Source organism: Fusarium pseudograminearum, chromosome 2, assembly GCF_000303195.2.
Source record: "Fusarium pseudograminearum CS3096 chromosome 2, whole genome shotgun sequence".
Taxonomy (NCBI): domain Eukaryota; kingdom Fungi; phylum Ascomycota; class Sordariomycetes; order Hypocreales; family Nectriaceae; genus Fusarium; species Fusarium pseudograminearum.
The window spans coordinates 5,288,163-5,303,293 of NC_031952.1; the positions used below are offsets into that span (position 1 = coordinate 5,288,163).

General features: G+C 48.1%; 8 protein-coding genes across 8 annotated transcripts; 1 reads left to right on the plus strand and 7 right to left on the minus strand.

The window, feature by feature from the left end:
• Window positions 1-23: 23 nt before the first annotated feature.
• FPSE_10253 (uncharacterized protein) lies at window positions 24-1,219 on the minus strand (the record flags this gene model as incomplete). Its single annotated transcript, XM_009263370.1, has 2 exons — window positions 24-223; window positions 271-1,219. The coding sequence occupies 2 exons, from the start codon at window positions 1,217-1,219 to the stop codon at window positions 24-26; spliced, it is 1,149 nt and encodes a 382-aa protein (XP_009261645.1).
• Window positions 1,220-1,468: 249 nt separating this feature from the next.
• Window positions 1,469-2,020, minus strand: FPSE_10252 (uncharacterized protein; the record flags this gene model as incomplete). Its single annotated transcript, XM_009263369.1, has 1 exon — window positions 1,469-2,020. The coding sequence occupies one exon, from the start codon at window positions 2,018-2,020 to the stop codon at window positions 1,469-1,471; it is 552 nt and encodes a 183-aa protein (XP_009261644.1).
• Window positions 2,021-2,646: 626 nt separating this feature from the next.
• Window positions 2,647-3,829, minus strand: FPSE_10251 (uncharacterized protein; the record flags this gene model as incomplete). Its single annotated transcript, XM_009263368.1, has 2 exons — window positions 2,647-3,060; window positions 3,110-3,829. 2 exons carry the CDS (start codon window positions 3,827-3,829, stop codon window positions 2,647-2,649), a joined length of 1,134 nt encoding a protein of 377 aa, XP_009261643.1.
• Window positions 3,830-5,498: 1,669 nt separating this feature from the next.
• On the minus strand, window positions 5,499-6,543 carry FPSE_10250 (uncharacterized protein; the record flags this gene model as incomplete). Its single annotated transcript, XM_009263367.1, has 3 exons — window positions 5,499-5,668; window positions 5,717-5,936; window positions 5,992-6,543. 3 exons carry the CDS (start codon window positions 6,541-6,543, stop codon window positions 5,499-5,501), a joined length of 942 nt encoding a protein of 313 aa, XP_009261642.1.
• Window positions 6,544-6,966: 423 nt separating this feature from the next.
• FPSE_10249 (uncharacterized protein) lies at window positions 6,967-8,292 on the plus strand (the record flags this gene model as incomplete). The annotated part of the gene is made up of 1 exon (XM_009263366.1): window positions 6,967-8,292. One exon carries the CDS (start codon window positions 6,967-6,969, stop codon window positions 8,290-8,292), a length of 1,326 nt encoding a protein of 441 aa, XP_009261641.1.
• Window positions 8,293-8,355: 63 nt separating this feature from the next.
• Window positions 8,356-9,636, minus strand: FPSE_10248 (uncharacterized protein; the record flags this gene model as incomplete). Its single annotated transcript, XM_009263365.1, has 1 exon — window positions 8,356-9,636. The coding sequence occupies one exon, from the start codon at window positions 9,634-9,636 to the stop codon at window positions 8,356-8,358; it is 1,281 nt and encodes a 426-aa protein (XP_009261640.1).
• A 448-nt stretch (window positions 9,637-10,084) lies between these two features.
• FPSE_10247 (uncharacterized protein) lies at window positions 10,085-12,258 on the minus strand (the record flags this gene model as incomplete). The annotated part of the gene is made up of 2 exons (XM_009263364.1): window positions 10,085-12,097; window positions 12,148-12,258. The coding sequence occupies 2 exons, from the start codon at window positions 12,256-12,258 to the stop codon at window positions 10,085-10,087; spliced, it is 2,124 nt and encodes a 707-aa protein (XP_009261639.1).
• Window positions 12,259-12,815: 557 nt separating this feature from the next.
• FPSE_10246 (uncharacterized protein) lies at window positions 12,816-14,825 on the minus strand (the record flags this gene model as incomplete). Its single annotated transcript, XM_009263363.1, has 9 exons — window positions 12,816-12,932; window positions 12,990-13,075; window positions 13,129-13,174; window positions 13,223-13,772; window positions 13,820-14,081; window positions 14,143-14,298; window positions 14,348-14,417; window positions 14,468-14,672; window positions 14,731-14,825. The coding sequence occupies 9 exons, from the start codon at window positions 14,823-14,825 to the stop codon at window positions 12,816-12,818; spliced, it is 1,587 nt and encodes a 528-aa protein (XP_009261638.1).
• Between the last annotated feature and the right edge of the window lie 306 nt (window positions 14,826-15,131).

Consider the following 15,131-nt stretch of genomic DNA (forward strand, 5'->3'; position numbering starts at 1 on the left):
GACAAGCAGACATGTTACGATATCTAGTCTTGTGCGGATCCACACAGAGCGTGAGATATCAGTCTTTTGTATCCTTCCACGGCGTCCTCTAAGTCTGATACCGTCAAGTGCTCATGATCAGAATGTGCCTCCATTATCGAGCCGGGCCCGTATAGGTATTTCTTATGGCTACCCTTCAGAGATGGAATGTCGGTTCCATAGTTGACGACGACTGTATCAAAGCCTGTTTCGCTGTTAGTATTAGCCTTTCACATGCAAGATTCGATTTACCAGCAACATCATGATCAAGAGATATCGGATCCACAGCATATGTACTGGGCTCGACCACCAGGTGCGCGTCGCTTCCCTCGACGATTTTCGCGATCAGATGATTCATTTCCTTCGCAGTTCCAGCCGCTATCCTCGCACTTCCTACGGCAGAGGCACCTGCTGGGATGACATTTGGAGCCACGCCTCCCTCGATTGTACCAACGTTGATAGTTGTGTTGCCAAACTCTTCGCTCCATGGAAGATCGGCTTGCTGGAGAGCTGACAACCCGCGGACAAGACTATCAATAGCGTTGCTACCAGTCTCAGGATATCCAGAGTGTCCAGCCTTCCCTTTTGCTTTGATGGTAAAGCGCAAACCACCTTTGTGTCCCCTGGCGAGCTTAAGCTCTGTAGGCTCTCCAAATATGACGGCTTCCCACGACAAGCCTAGATCATTTGCCGCTTTCATACCATCTCCGCCAGTCTCTTCACCCACCACGAAGAGAAGTGCAACGTCTCCTGTGTTGATGGTCTTTTTTTCTTGTAGTTCCAGAACCGCAATGACCTGAGCAGCTATACTGCCTTTTGCATCAACAGTACCTCTACCCCAGATCTCATCACCACGCCTCTCGTACGGCCAATACGGCGGGACAGTATCAAGATGAGACGTCACTAGGACCCGAGTCTTTCTCTTATCTCCATAGTAGGCTAAGATATTATCTCGATCCTTGGCCACGGCCTGTTTCTCGACAGTCAAGCCAGCATCTTCGAGGTAGGTCGTGAGAAAGTCGGTGACGGGCTTTTCTGAACCTGTAATGGACGCTTGCTCTACGAGGGATTTGTGTAGCTCAAGTAACGGTGATGATTGCTGGGTACTCGGCGATTGAAGTGAAATCGGAGATTGGGTGTCACCCGCACTAGAAGCCAGAGCCGTGGCAGATAAGAGGCATAGCTGTTTGGCGAACTTCATGTTTGGTAGCTTTGGTATGTGACTTTTCCTGTCGAGATGCTTGAGCGGTAAGGCGGGGGCTGGGTGATGACGTGAGTGTCTCAGCTTATATCAGCGTGTCTCAGTCAAGATCGCCGTTTATTTGTCTGTCTCAAAGTGAAAGCGATCGAAGGGAGTTCAACAAGACTGTTTGTGTCACACGTGTCACCATTGACGGGTGCTGTCTACGTGGCGGAGTCAAATATTGCGTTATTTTATCGACTTCTAACGTCATACAAGAGTCTTCTCAAAAACTCTATACTCCGTCGGCCCAGCTAGCAACTTGAACAGATCAGGATAATCTTGACCAAAGTCCCCCAACTTGACAAGTTTATATCCCATTCTGATGTACCAACTCAACAATCTGGCCTTTCCTTCATGGTGAAACGTTGACGGAACGAGAATTTCCAGCTGCATAGCTGTGCAACCTCGCCTTCGGCACTCATCCTCCGCAAAGGCGGCCAGCTGACGTCCCAAGCCAGTGCCTTGATATTTGGTGTCGAGCGCCAACATGCCAAAGTCGCCAAGAGTGGGCGTGAGCAATTTGACAAAGACGCAACCGATGGGTTCGTTGTTGGAGACAAGGTATGCGACTGCAAGTTGGCCGTTGCTAATTAATTGTGCAATTTCCGATTCCGAGGTGCGTTTGTATGAAGGGATAAAGATATCACTTTCGGCTATCTTGTAAGATGTGTTGACAATGTCGGCGAGTCTGCCGATCAGAATTTTATCGCTCGCGTCATCTGCAGCGGGGATTTTGACAACGGTTTGCAGCTTGTCCATCTTTTGTCGCAATGACCCGGTAAAATGATGTGATGAGGAGATTGAGAGAGAGAATTGAGCTCTTGCGACAAAAGTTAGAGGGTAAAGAATGAGGACAAATAAGGGATCCTTCAGGGCCACGAGATTCATCTCACGTCAGTTGCCGAATGAGCGAACACAAACAAGCCAATCGGATCAAGGCATGTCTGCACTAATGGGTCTAGAAGAACAACCTTCCAAGACCTTCGCTCCACCCAGGAAGTGAAAGAACCCGATCCTCAGGGCATCAGAAGAATTGGCCGCTGGAAGCATAAGAGACGAAATTATTAGATCAGCTTATGTTACTTAGACTAGGCTTCTTAGGCTATTTATTTTTTGTAGGCTAAGACTTGAGAGGTCGACTTTTCTGCTACCTACTAGCCTGACATAAGATACATATAAGTTCACTGTAACTAATAAGACAGAACCTTGCCAGCACTACATGCAGTTATGGATTGCAAGAACGTCTTAAAACTGAAGCTTGTGTCAACATCATATTTCTATATAGTTCTTATCTTGATAACCAAGACAGAAAGTTCGAGATTATATACATTGAAAGCCAAAACAACCTCTAGCAGTCCCCAAGAGGCTATTCACAATGACTACACTTAGATATGACCGAAACCAGCACTGGTGGCAAGGCCAGTGATAGAAGAAGCAGGCTTAGCAGAAGCGCCCTTGCCGCTGAAGGTGCTGAAGAAGCTCGAGTCGATACCAGAAAGAGAACCGGAGTTATCGTACTTGTTGGCCTCGCAGACGTGACCGACGCCGTTGGAGCAGGCAGCATTAGCAGCAGCATCGGGGCTGGAGAAGATGGCACCAGTGGATCCCTGCTCGATGGCAGCCTTGACGTCCTGGAAGAGGTTACCCTCGGCGAGAATCTTGGCCTGGTCGCTGGTCTCGAAGGCGTGGCCGGAGTTACCCTGCCAGTAGTTGTTGACGGCGTGGAGGACGGTGTTTCCTGCAACCTTGGGGGCTCGGCCGGAGGTCTTGAAGATGTAGTTGTTCTTGAGTGTGACCATCTGCTTCGATTAGTATTTGGATGGTATCAGGGTGAGAAAGATTACTTACGTCGCTGGAACCGGTAAAGTACATGGACCAGTACTGGTGACCGTCACAGGTAGCAGACCACTTGCTCTCACCGTTGATGTAGTTGTTGGTGATGGAGACTCGGTTAGTAGCGCTGGTACCGAGAACAATGTGCTGGCGGCCAATGTTGGAGGTAGTAACGTGGTCGATCCAGATAAGATCAGAGCCGTCAACCTGGATAGCATCACCTCCCCAAACGTACTGAGGGTTGAGCTCAGTGATGTGGATGTTCTGGATGATGATGTTCTTAGCACCCTTGATGTAAAGACCCTTGCCCTTGATAACACCATTGGCACCGATACCAACGATGGACTTGTCAGAGTTGACGACAATAGGGTTCAGTCCAGCCTTATCGTAGCTAACGTCGACCTTGGGGGCATCAGCCTGGTAGTTGTTGCACCAGCCGTCCTTGTTGATGGCCTGCTGGCAACCTGCTCCAGTGCCCCAAGGAGCACAGCCCTGCTCGGAGGCGGTTCCCTCAGTTCCGGTAAAGTCGAACTCCTGATCGAGGAAGATGACTCGGGTTGTGCTGTCACCGAGCATAGAGACCAGCTCGTCGGTGGACTTGGGGTAGGCTCCCTCAGCGTTGCCTCCACCAGTGGCTTCGGCGGCAAAGCCCTCGGGTGTACCAGTCACACCGGCGGCGGAAACGTTTGAGACCAGCGCGGCAAGAGCCACGGAGAGGATGGAAATAGACTTCATCTTGGAAGGAAGAAATAAAAAGAGTGAATAGATAAAAACAGTAAAAGAACGAATGGATGGGGACTGACAGGAAGTGGAATAGAATGTAGGTGAGAAAGAGACGACACGGTAGGTATATTTATTCCAACCACATTTCGATATTATTGACCATCAACGGATAAACAACCCACTTTCTCCAGAATTCTTTCTTCATTGTGCTTCTGTCACTATCAACTTGAGACTTCCCTGATTGGTGATGTCAAATTCTCCATATTGATGCATCGGGCACAAGACATCATGACTGGCGGAAATACTATATCATGGGTTCCTCCGTCAAGTTTCAGTGGTATTCTTGGTTCATACCATGCACTGAAACAGCAACATCAGGGATGGCTTTGGGATTAAAGGAGACGCGGCATTGTGGAGCGTGTGTTTCAGCGGTTCCTGCTGTGATTAGCCTGTAGATTCAAGAAAGACAAGCTTTCTTGGTGTTGACTTTGTGAGTATCGAAAGGTATGAGATCTAGTTACTTGATAAATGAGCAATACTCCATTTCCATTTATGGTTCATCTTGCGATCGCCTAAGGTTTGTTTAGATCGGCAGATTGGATGGTTCTCAAAGCTCAAGGCTGTTCTAGCGCTTTAATGAAAGTGTCAATGCGTGGAACAACAGGGTACATGAAGCGCAATTGTGGGCCATGGACTCATCAGCTTATTCTTGCTGTGTCCAAAGAAAAATACTATGGCTATCCTAGCATCGATGTAGACCGAAGCCGGTCGGTTTCATTTAAGAAAGTACACGGAAAAGGTGAGAGCATTGACCTTACTCCCATAGCCTCGTTCTCAACTTTGGCTCACAACTGCTGTTTTTGCGCTCTTGGAAATATTTCAAGTCCGCCGATGGTGGTCATAAGCCTACGACAACGCTGGAGTTATGGAAGAATGAACCTCGCAGTTGAGTCGTTTGAAGATTTGCGCAACCATCCCAGTCTGCGATTGCTACAACAATGGTTCTGCTAAATCAACGGTAATCTCTCTGCAACGGAATGGTATTTATCCGTCCTGCAATGAACCTGACCAAAATGCCAGCCTCAATGGGTGACGAGTCACGGAAAGAAAAGTAGATCATGCATGGCCTGAGAAGAATATGCCGACGTCTGTTTCTTCGGGGAACCTTCATAGCATTTATCGGAGTAATTATGATCTACATGGTAGTGGGTACATGTCACCTCATCTTTCTTCGGGATGTGGCTCGTAAGATACCCCCAGGAGGCGCCTGTGTTTCACATCGAGTCAAGCAGTGGCTGAAAGTCCCTCGCAATTGACTTGTGACAGCTAAAAAGATGAAACAGTAATTACAATGGTAAAGTTGCCTAATAATCATAGGGACTCGTGTTCAAACAATTGGGAACTTGGACATCGGGAACATTATCAAATCAGTTACACAAGCAAAGTTACGCAACAAAGATCCAAGGTTAGGCGAATGGCTCTTGAGATATATATAGATCAAGAAAACTGGAGAATACATCATGCAAAGTAACAATGCATATCCGTAGTTTTTCGGGAACTTGGTTTATAACAATCAACTAATATAAATTTTGATCAGACAAAATTTGTCGCGAAGAACTGCGCACACTCTTCAAGTATAGATTCCGATGCATCCAGCATCAGCACTTGTGTTGATCTCGACCTAGAAACCATTGACGCCAACCCGGAATAACGAAGGGTTTTGTTCAATCTTGGTACGCAGTGGCACGCTCTTAAGTTCGTTGACATCCCATTTAGCCCAGACGAAACGACCATGGAGGAACTCAGCTTCCTCAGATGCTGCCCAAACGGCAAAATCACCAGGGAGTTTGACTAGATTCTGTCAGTGAGGTACTGCAGTCCAAAACAACTATAACTTACTGTCGTCCCATTGAAGACTGTTCTCATCGGCGAACCGTGCAAAGGATTCGGTGTAGTGGAGGCCTGGGTCAAATGCAAGGACTTGCATCTCATGAGCGGGTACAGTCATGGCAATTTCGTTCATCATCATGGTGTAGGCGCTTTTGGTAAGAGAATACAGCGGGATGGGAACAGCGACTTGAGTAGCGTGGATAGCACCTGTAGAAAGACTGATAAGTGCCTTCAAAGGTGTCAGTTTTGGTTCAACAGTTGGTTAGAATTGTGAAGGAACTAACCAGCTTTCGATCAGGGTTTACTTCTCTCTGCTTGTGAAAGAGGCTGGTCCATAGATATGGTGCAGCGACATTGACTGTCAGACCACCCTTGAAGGTATCAAAACCGAGACCAAGCAGAGTATTCGGCAGCCACATCTTAGCAGCATTCAAAACCAGAACGTCAACAAAGATACCATCCCCTGCAAGCTTTGTCCAGAGCCCATGGGTAGCCGCCTCGTCTGCAAAGTCATTGATGATGGGGACAACCTCGACTCTAGGGTATTTGACCTTTATCTTAGCAGCAGCTTCATCCAAGACATCTTGACGACGGCCGGTGATGACAACACGTTGTGCTGAAGCGGCAGCAAAGGATTCAGCAATAGTGAAACCAATGCCAGTAGACGCACCGGCAACGAGGATCGTGTTACCAGCTTGGGATAACTCAGGCCTAGATGGCGAGATTGCTTCATACGACTTGCGGTGGATCTTGGTAACGAGATCTGTGCCGCTTTCAGGAAAGTCGGTGGTTTCCCAGGGGTTGTCTTTTGACGAAGCAACAGCAGCGGAAGCCATGTTGACGGACTGTAAGAGGATTGGTTGTCTGAGTGTGATGAGCTTTGAGTTGTGGGTTTAATTAATGACTTCTTGGGAAACTCAAGATGTGATGTCTTGCACCAATATATAGTGAATCGTTTCAGAGCCATTCTGACCATACTTAACAAGTCCCAATATTCGAGGTCATGTTTATGGGCGACAATGGTCAGCCCGCTAAAAACCCGCTGAGCACTGCTAAACAATGATAGTACAGGGGTTAAGTCAGCACTATAACGTGCGGGAATGTAAGCCAGATTTCCACTTCAACCCGCAAAACCCGCACTTTTCCGCAAGACACGATGACAAAGACCATTAGATATTCGCGTTGTCTCTCCTTTGTTGCTGACGGTTATCATTCCAACTGAACACACCCGCAACCTCCCGCAATAAAGAAACTAAACCATGGGTTCTGTCACGAAAGTCAAGGCGTGTTTCTCATGCACCATCGGAAAGCGGAAATGCGACAAAGTACAACCCGCCTGCGGCCGCTGTAACGACAGGGACGTTGAATGCCGCTATCCTCGAACCAAGCGGAAAAGACCGCACGTATCTTCAACGGGATCAGAAGATGCCAGCTCAAGCACAGTCAACGAGGCATCCCCTGCCCAAACCGACACTTTCTTGCCATCGTTTCCTAGTAACCTAATCAATCCTCAAGAGTGGACTAGGAGTTTGGGAAACTTGAGCACTCTAGTCACGCCTGGACTGCACGATACTGAAGGCCCTGCCAGCACCTCAAACCAGGGGGATCCCACGCACTTCTTCCTCAAACCAGATTCTTGGGTCATTCAACACATTCCATTTACCACCCCGACCTTCTCGAATTCTGTCTGCATGAATTACATCAAAGGCATCCATGAGTTCTTCAATGACTGGGTCAACAATGGACACAGTTCTTTCATGCACAGACAACTCTACGCAGACTCGGGATACCCCGTTGCAATTCAAGATGGATTTTCTTGCATAACATTACACAACGCCAAGACATCTTCGAATGAGGATATCGTTGACGTGATTATTTCCTCTAAACTATCGGCACTACTCAAGTCCTATCCTCGGAGTGATGACGACACTGACTCGGCAACCGATCTCGACATACGAGAACAACTCTCTCGCACACAAGCCTTATATATCCACCTAGTTCTGGCCCTCTTCTCTTCTTCTATTGGAGCACGTGCAAATGCTGAGCAACATATCCAGACGCTGTTATCCTGGACCCGTCAGCTTTGGCAAGCAGCTAGTCGCGACCCAGACATTTGCCAGCCCGAAAACAGTGACGGGTTTGCCGCATCTACCAATGCCATTGTTCTCGATGTCATGTTTGACGGCGATAGCACACCCCGACTCTGGCGATCGTGGGTACTATCAGAGAGCATTCGTCGCATTTTCCTAATGGCCACATCGACTATTGGCGTCTACCTAACACTACGGCAGAAATGGGCAGAGTGTCAAGGAGGGATATACTTCACTGCTCGCAAGGATCTTTGGAATGCCACATCAGCGTCCAGTTGGGCAACTGCTTGCCAGAGCGGTAATCCACTGTTTGTTTGCAGTTTGGAATGTGAAAGCCTCTTCTTGACTGCAAAAGCAACTGATGTAGATGATCTTCTCACCAATATGTTTACAATTATGTGGGGTATGGAGAGAGTTGAGAATTGGTTTGCGCGGACTGCTGAGCCTGGGCAAAGTGTACGAGTATGGAGAGACAACAGTTCAGTCAAGAAGTGATAATTGCTATCAGATCGAAATAACACAAACAAAAGGAACACATAAGCACAGCAAAAGACCATCCTATCCAGAAACATCCACTGCTACATCCGAAACGTTCCGCTTTCCAGCAGGCGACACATACGACCCATCAAAGATACTCCAAAGAAATCGCAATGCTCCTGGTTTCCCGTTCTCTAGTTCAGAAACGTGGCCTCCGACAGTGTTCCTCTCATATGTGATCTCAGCGCCAGCACTACAGAGCCTGTCGACAGTTGCATCTGTCCACTCAGTCGGACAGAACTCATCATCTATAGCCTTGTACACAAACATGGGCATGGATGGAACTCTTTCAGACCCCAGTTTTGCCTGTTCATCGTAGAGTCTCTGCAATTGAGGCACTCTGATATCTGCAACGCCACCTTGAAAGAAGGGGTAGATGTCCCGTCCAAAGAAGTGCTTCATTGTCTCGCTGTTTTCCATATCTAGGACGGACATGAATTCATCCTTCGTAGCTGGGACGAGACGGCTTTCCAGATATTTCCGTGCCTCCGGGTATTGGGACGTGATGCCCAAGAGAATTGATACCAACGAACCAGCAATCGGGCTCTTATTCACCTTGTCGAAGTCGCCCGCAAAATTGTCAACAAGGCCACCCAGTACGGCTCCGTCAATCTTCACTTCTGGGGCATACTTTGACTGAAGCTCTGCTGCAGCGAAAGTGGCGATTGAGCCACCGCTGTAGCCCCACATGGTAGTGTTATATCGAGAAGAAGTTTCAAGATCCAGCAAGTGATGGACTGCTCGGATACCGTCAAGAGTGGCATGGCCGCCCTGAACACTTGCGCCAAACGCAGAAGAGGGTCCCAAGTGATCCGGAATACTGACAACCCATCCGAATGAAACCATTTCGTCAATCAACGATGTAGTCGACTTTATGCCAAGGTTTGGTACATCTCTCGCCATGCCCCTGGTGAAATCATAAGATGGGCTTGAGTTCAAGTTGGATGAGTTGTAGGCGTGCTGGTAGGACAAGACTGCCATCTTGCCGGATGGGGAATGATAAATAGACGAGGGAATGAAAAGTGTAGTGACAGCCCATGATGGCTCGCCCTTGGAGTCTGAGGATCGATACAAGATGTGGTAAACTGACGAAGAGCTTGTCGCGGCTTTCAAGAGGGCTGGTGCTGAAGAAATCCGAAGAACGTCACCGGGTTGCTTGGACTCCCAGCCTTGAGGTGGTTGATACCATGGGTCTCTTTTCGGGGGTAGTGCTTGCTCGTGAATCGCAATATCTGTGTCAACGCTGGTATCTGCGGCGCGTACGGCGGCGCATAGATCACGGAGCCAAGCCTGGGACGTCATTTTGCAATATATCTCGGTGTAGCGCCAGACTTCCTAGGAAGAAGAAATGAAGGAGGGAAATATTGTCCCCAGATCAAAGAGGGGAGAAATATAAGGTCCCTGAGTTTAAGGTTTCCATCATAAATCATGCGCCCCATGCCTACATGCAGGTGAAAATCAGCAGGGATCATCGCTTCCAGTAATGAGGCATTAATAGTGTGCAAGTGTAACGTCATGAACGTGACCAAGGGCCTGACCGGCAAGCTCGGGATAGAAATTGGTTATTAATTTCTTCTGAGCTGCCTCTTTCGGCCACAGAACGGATGTGATTTTATATGAACGTATCTTGCCGATCAGGGCGAAAAAAGAAATGCATAAAAAATGGCAGGTCTGAGCATACGAGTAGAAGGAAAATACAAGTGTGCACAACAACATAATGGCATCCATCTTGGGTATAATTCCGTCTTAACTATCCAAACAGAGACCGCAAGTTATTCTCCTCCATCACATCAATCCAATGCACCGAAAACGAATTAGGCTTCTCCTTGTCGTACTCATCCCATATCTTCTGTACCAGCGTCTTGGCTATCACAATGGGTCTCGGCGGCAATAACGCCTCCAAATCATTAAGCCTGCCGATGATAAAGCAACGCGTATCGACAATCCCCAATCGCGACTCGGTCATGGTAGACAAACGATCAATGTCCTCGTCTGCTTGAACGAGCTGGCCTATGTAATCGGAAAGACCGCAATGCTCTGTGTTGTCAAGATTGAAAGGCGATGATGTCGCAACGGGTGCTTGGGCTTGTGACTCAAGGTTCGTGCATAACACATCCGGGGGTTCGAAGCGTAGACCGGTGCTAGCTGTTATGCAAAGGAGTGGCTGCGTCATCTTGCTTCCTGAATCAGCAGGAAGTTGCTCAATAAGCTTAGCCAAGCGAAGACTCAAAGGCGTAATGCACTCTTCCCAGGGAACATGAACATCCGCTGGACCCGTCAGGTCATCTGGCAATCGTAACAGAACTAGCTCTGGAAAGGTCTGGTAGATGTGAATCAGACCCGCTAGACGATACGCCTCGGCAACATTGACAAGGTGTCGGCAGGGTGTTTTCTGGTCCCCCGTTTCTGTGTTTGCAGGAGCAGACTCAAAGTCCAGACCTAGCAGCTTCTCCTCGAGCGATTTTGCTTCATCGATCATCTTCAAAGCGGTGGCATGATCGCGCGTCGCAAATGGGCCGGGATGTTTGACGTGATATCGGTAGTTACGACACAGTCGCAGCGTCTGGGTTAGCAGTCTCGAGACCGTATTCGATACGCCTGTCCAAGGGTGTGGCATGTCGTCGACGACGGGGTCCGCAAGTGCAGCTGTTGGATACTCATCCAGACTAATGTCATCGACCTCTTCGACCTCTTCCGCTTCATACGAGATAAAACGGTTTGTGTCAGAGACGACAGAGAGTAACATCTCGCAGTATTGCCAGCTCTTGTTGAAAATGTTCAAAAGCTTCCTCTCTTCCTCTGAAAGTCTTCGCTTCTGTTGATTGACACGATGAAGAAGCGCTTTGGCCTCCTTCAGAAATGGTATACCTAATTGGCTAGCGTTTAGCCAACAAATGCTCGTACCAATACAGAAAAGGCCATAGATCAAGCCCATCGGTACGGTATCGAGATTTGGCGACGACTTGACGACTCGAAGTTCTGCCTCAATAACATCCGTGGCATTCTTCATCATCGAGATGGAAGTCTTTTTCATGTGCGGCATTCGTGAGGACAGATACGCTGATGACATGCTTTGGAGACTTGTGGAAACGGCTTCAGATGTCGACCAGAGTGCCGTAGCCATCATCCGATTCGCATTGGTGGGTGAGTCATACTGCGACCATAATGAACAGATATCTCGAAACCAATAGTCCACGAGTTGAGATGGCAGATCTGTGATTGGTGGTGGTAGAAATAACGTCGAATAGTTCTGCTGCGTCGGAAAGAGAGATAATTCGTGATTGTCGGTAAAGCTTTGGGAAGTAGGCGACATGTCTAATGCATCAGATATCCAAGAGAACTCCTCAATGGGAAGTCCCTCAACGGGGAGATCCATGGAAAACTGTGTCATGAAGTTATCCGCCACGGTACTGCATTGCACCTCCTCGACGGGTTCGCTATGTCCAGACTCCGACTGTGGCACATCAAGTACAAACTCTCCAAAGGTTCCTTGATCCACGATTCCGGTAGGACTCAATGCTGAACTAGTGGTAGTAAAGGATGTCATGGACGCTGTGTCAAGTTGCTTCTTTGGTGGTCTTCCACGACGCCTCTTCGCGACACATGTTGACTTTGGTGACGGTGAAGTTGAAAATGTGTGTTGGGTCAGTTCGGCTGTCTTTTCATGCTTGGTAGACCATCGTAGTCCGCGTTGATAACCACCGCATTGTACACCTCGTGAGAGGCAGACTTGACATTCAGGTTTCGCCTCATCGCATTTGAGCTTTTTAGATCTTTTAGTTTACTGGCGCTGGTCGTAGATTGTTCACGTACGTGTTTGTTCCGACATGTCAAGCAGCCGGATCTTGACCGAATGGGGGCTTTCTTCTTTGCGGGAGGTCTATCGCCTGTAGTTGATTGAGATAGATCGATTGGAGACTCCATGATGAGTTAATATTGAGCAAGTGGCGCGAGAAAACTTGCTCAGACTCAGCAAAACATGCTCAGACTCGGGCAAGGGTGATGAATAGAGAAGTGAGATGAGTTGAACGAATTGCCCCTTCCCCGCAGAAGTTGAAGTGTTACGCGGTGAGATTGGTTTAGCGTTGGACGGTAATTGACACACTGGGGTTTCATTCGCTAGAGATACCGTCAGTTGACTAGGGTACGGCTGTGTTCGCCTTGGCAAGCTGTCAAACTACTGACCCAGCAAGAGCACTTGACGAACAGTCAATTGTTCAGGCAGTCGTACTGTGGATGATATATGTAGAATCTTCAGTATAACGTGTGTAAAGTATACACTAATAAATTAGGTGACAACACTCATCAATGGTGGCTGGTCAATGTCGAGATACGCATCAACCATCAAACGCCAATCAATTATTAGTGCATTCACTCTAACCCCAGTCAAGATGCCTCGGCAAAGTATCTTCAGATTACAATTCATAAGATGATACGGATATAAGATAAACTATCGCAATAAATCCCATCAAAGTTACCAACTACTTCCCCTTGCCATCCACGTCTTGTTTCCGGGTCGCAATGTTCTTTTCTTCCATCGCGAGTTCGTCCGTCGCTTCCGATAGATCGAATCTTTCGCCCAGAATAATATCCAGTTCCTGTAAACAAAACGTCAGTGACGGAACAAATGCAGAAAGTACAAGTCTTGTACTCACCGGGCCCTGGAATGTCTTCTTTCCGTATAACACCCAATAGCCTATCAAAAAGATAGCGAATATGCCAATGACAGCTGAAACGTAATCTAGTCATCATGTCAGATCACCGTTCTAGAGAGAAATAGAAGAGGGTGCATACTCATCAAGCTAGCAGTAACTGGTAGTACTGGCGGGAAACAAAAGAACTGGAACACTGTCAGCTTTTGCATTATCTGGACTTAAGTCAAACTCACCACCGAGGTAATAAAAACGTAGAGGACGGCAATGTAGTTGATGATTAGACCTCGCACTTTGCCAAACTTCCACGGCGTATCGTTTCCCTGGGAATTCTGGAACTTCTCCAAAACACCCCTTCCTCTCACGATGAGGGTGAACACTGGGATGGCATATGACATGTTGAGAAGAATCGTGCAGGACGAGATGAACGCGTTGAACGCGACAGTTGGTCCAAGGTACAATAGTCCGAAAATCGTATTGAAGACCCACGTCAGAACAATCGTCCGAACAGGCACTTCCCACTTTGGATGGATGTGGCTAAAGTAGGCGTGGTACGGAACACCTTTGTCGCGAGCCATGGCAAACAAAAGTCTGCTTGCACTTGTAATGGAACCATTTGTGCCGTGGATGAAACATATTCCTAGCATCAGAGTTAAGAATGTGGTTCCCGCCCGACTTCCTGTTGACTGGGAAATGAGTTCGACGATAGGCAGTCCAGTGTTTGTGGCAACGATGCTTGGGAGATCTGTCAGGCAAAAGAGCATGACCAGTATAAAGATTGTTCCCCTGTCTTTTGTCAGTATCAACCATTATCGACTTTGATTCCAACTTACGTGGTGCCTCCGACGCCAACAGCGTATACCATGGCCAAAGGCGCGTCTCGAGACGGCGTGGGCATCTCCTCGGTCATGTGCAAGACAGCATCATATCCAATAAGCGACAGAGCCGACTGAAGGAGCCCCAGGATCCACGCAATCCCATCATTCCACCCTGTTTCGTTTTGAAAGGTAGCGAAAACGAATTCGGGGTCTGTTTTATTCGAGGTCGAGAGGAGGACGACGCTGGCAACGAAGACGCTGAGGATAGACCAGTACACTGTGGACAAGTCAGCTGTGCTTTGTTGTGATAGAGGATAGATTTATGAGAAGAGACGTACAAGCAAGGTTGTTCCATGCGCCCAAGATACGGTTTCCAAATGTCATGGATAGTGAACCGAAGGTCAAGACGGCCATGAAGATTAGGTACGTCTTCCATGCCGCCACAGAGTAGTTTCCGTTAGATGCGACCACACAAGCAGCCGAGATAAATTGTGCTTCTATAGTTAAATCCTGGACTGTTTGTATCGTCAAAGGAAAACCCACCTGCGAAGAAGCCCTCGGTCGTAACGAGAGTTAGCCAGCCAAAGATGTTGACATATCCTACGGCGAAGCTCTGCTCGTAGTCAGCAACAAAGTATCGAGAGAAGTTACCGATCTACCTACCATAACCTTTCTCCACTTCTCAGACGTCAAGGCCCATTGGAAGTGGTATTGTCCACCTGCAGTGGGCCAGATGGCGGCGAGCTCACCAAGACTAGCAGCCAAGCAAAAGTTACACAGCACGCAGAAGATGAACCCGTATAGGAATGCAACAGAGCCACCGGATGGAAGAACGAGGGATAAACTCCCTGCTAGACAAATCCAAGTACTGTGACGGTCTCACATCAGAAACACGACGATGCACGCAGAGATGGGATTAAACGCACTTGAGGATGGCAAACGTCATGGCCACCATTGTGATCTTGGACAGGCGTGGCCTGAGGTGGCCCTCTGACGAGGGAGTATTCGTGTGGTTAGTCATTGTCACTTCGGGTGGACTCTTCACTCTGGTAGAATTCGAGCGAGATGGGAGATGGAGAGCGGGACTATGACCTGTATATGTTTCTCTGAAGCGACTAGTTTGTAGCTAAGCTTGCGGAGAAGCGCCTCCGTTGTATTGGAAGTGTACGGCTAACGGTTCATGGCCAAGTAGTCCTCGCTTCAGACAATAGTTTAATTTGACAGTCAACTCTAAACGTAATGCTATTCATACGTCCCAGAATGCAGCATTTGAGCGCCCGCACGATGGCTAACGGGCCCTGTAGCAACCCGAAACTCTACTGCCCCG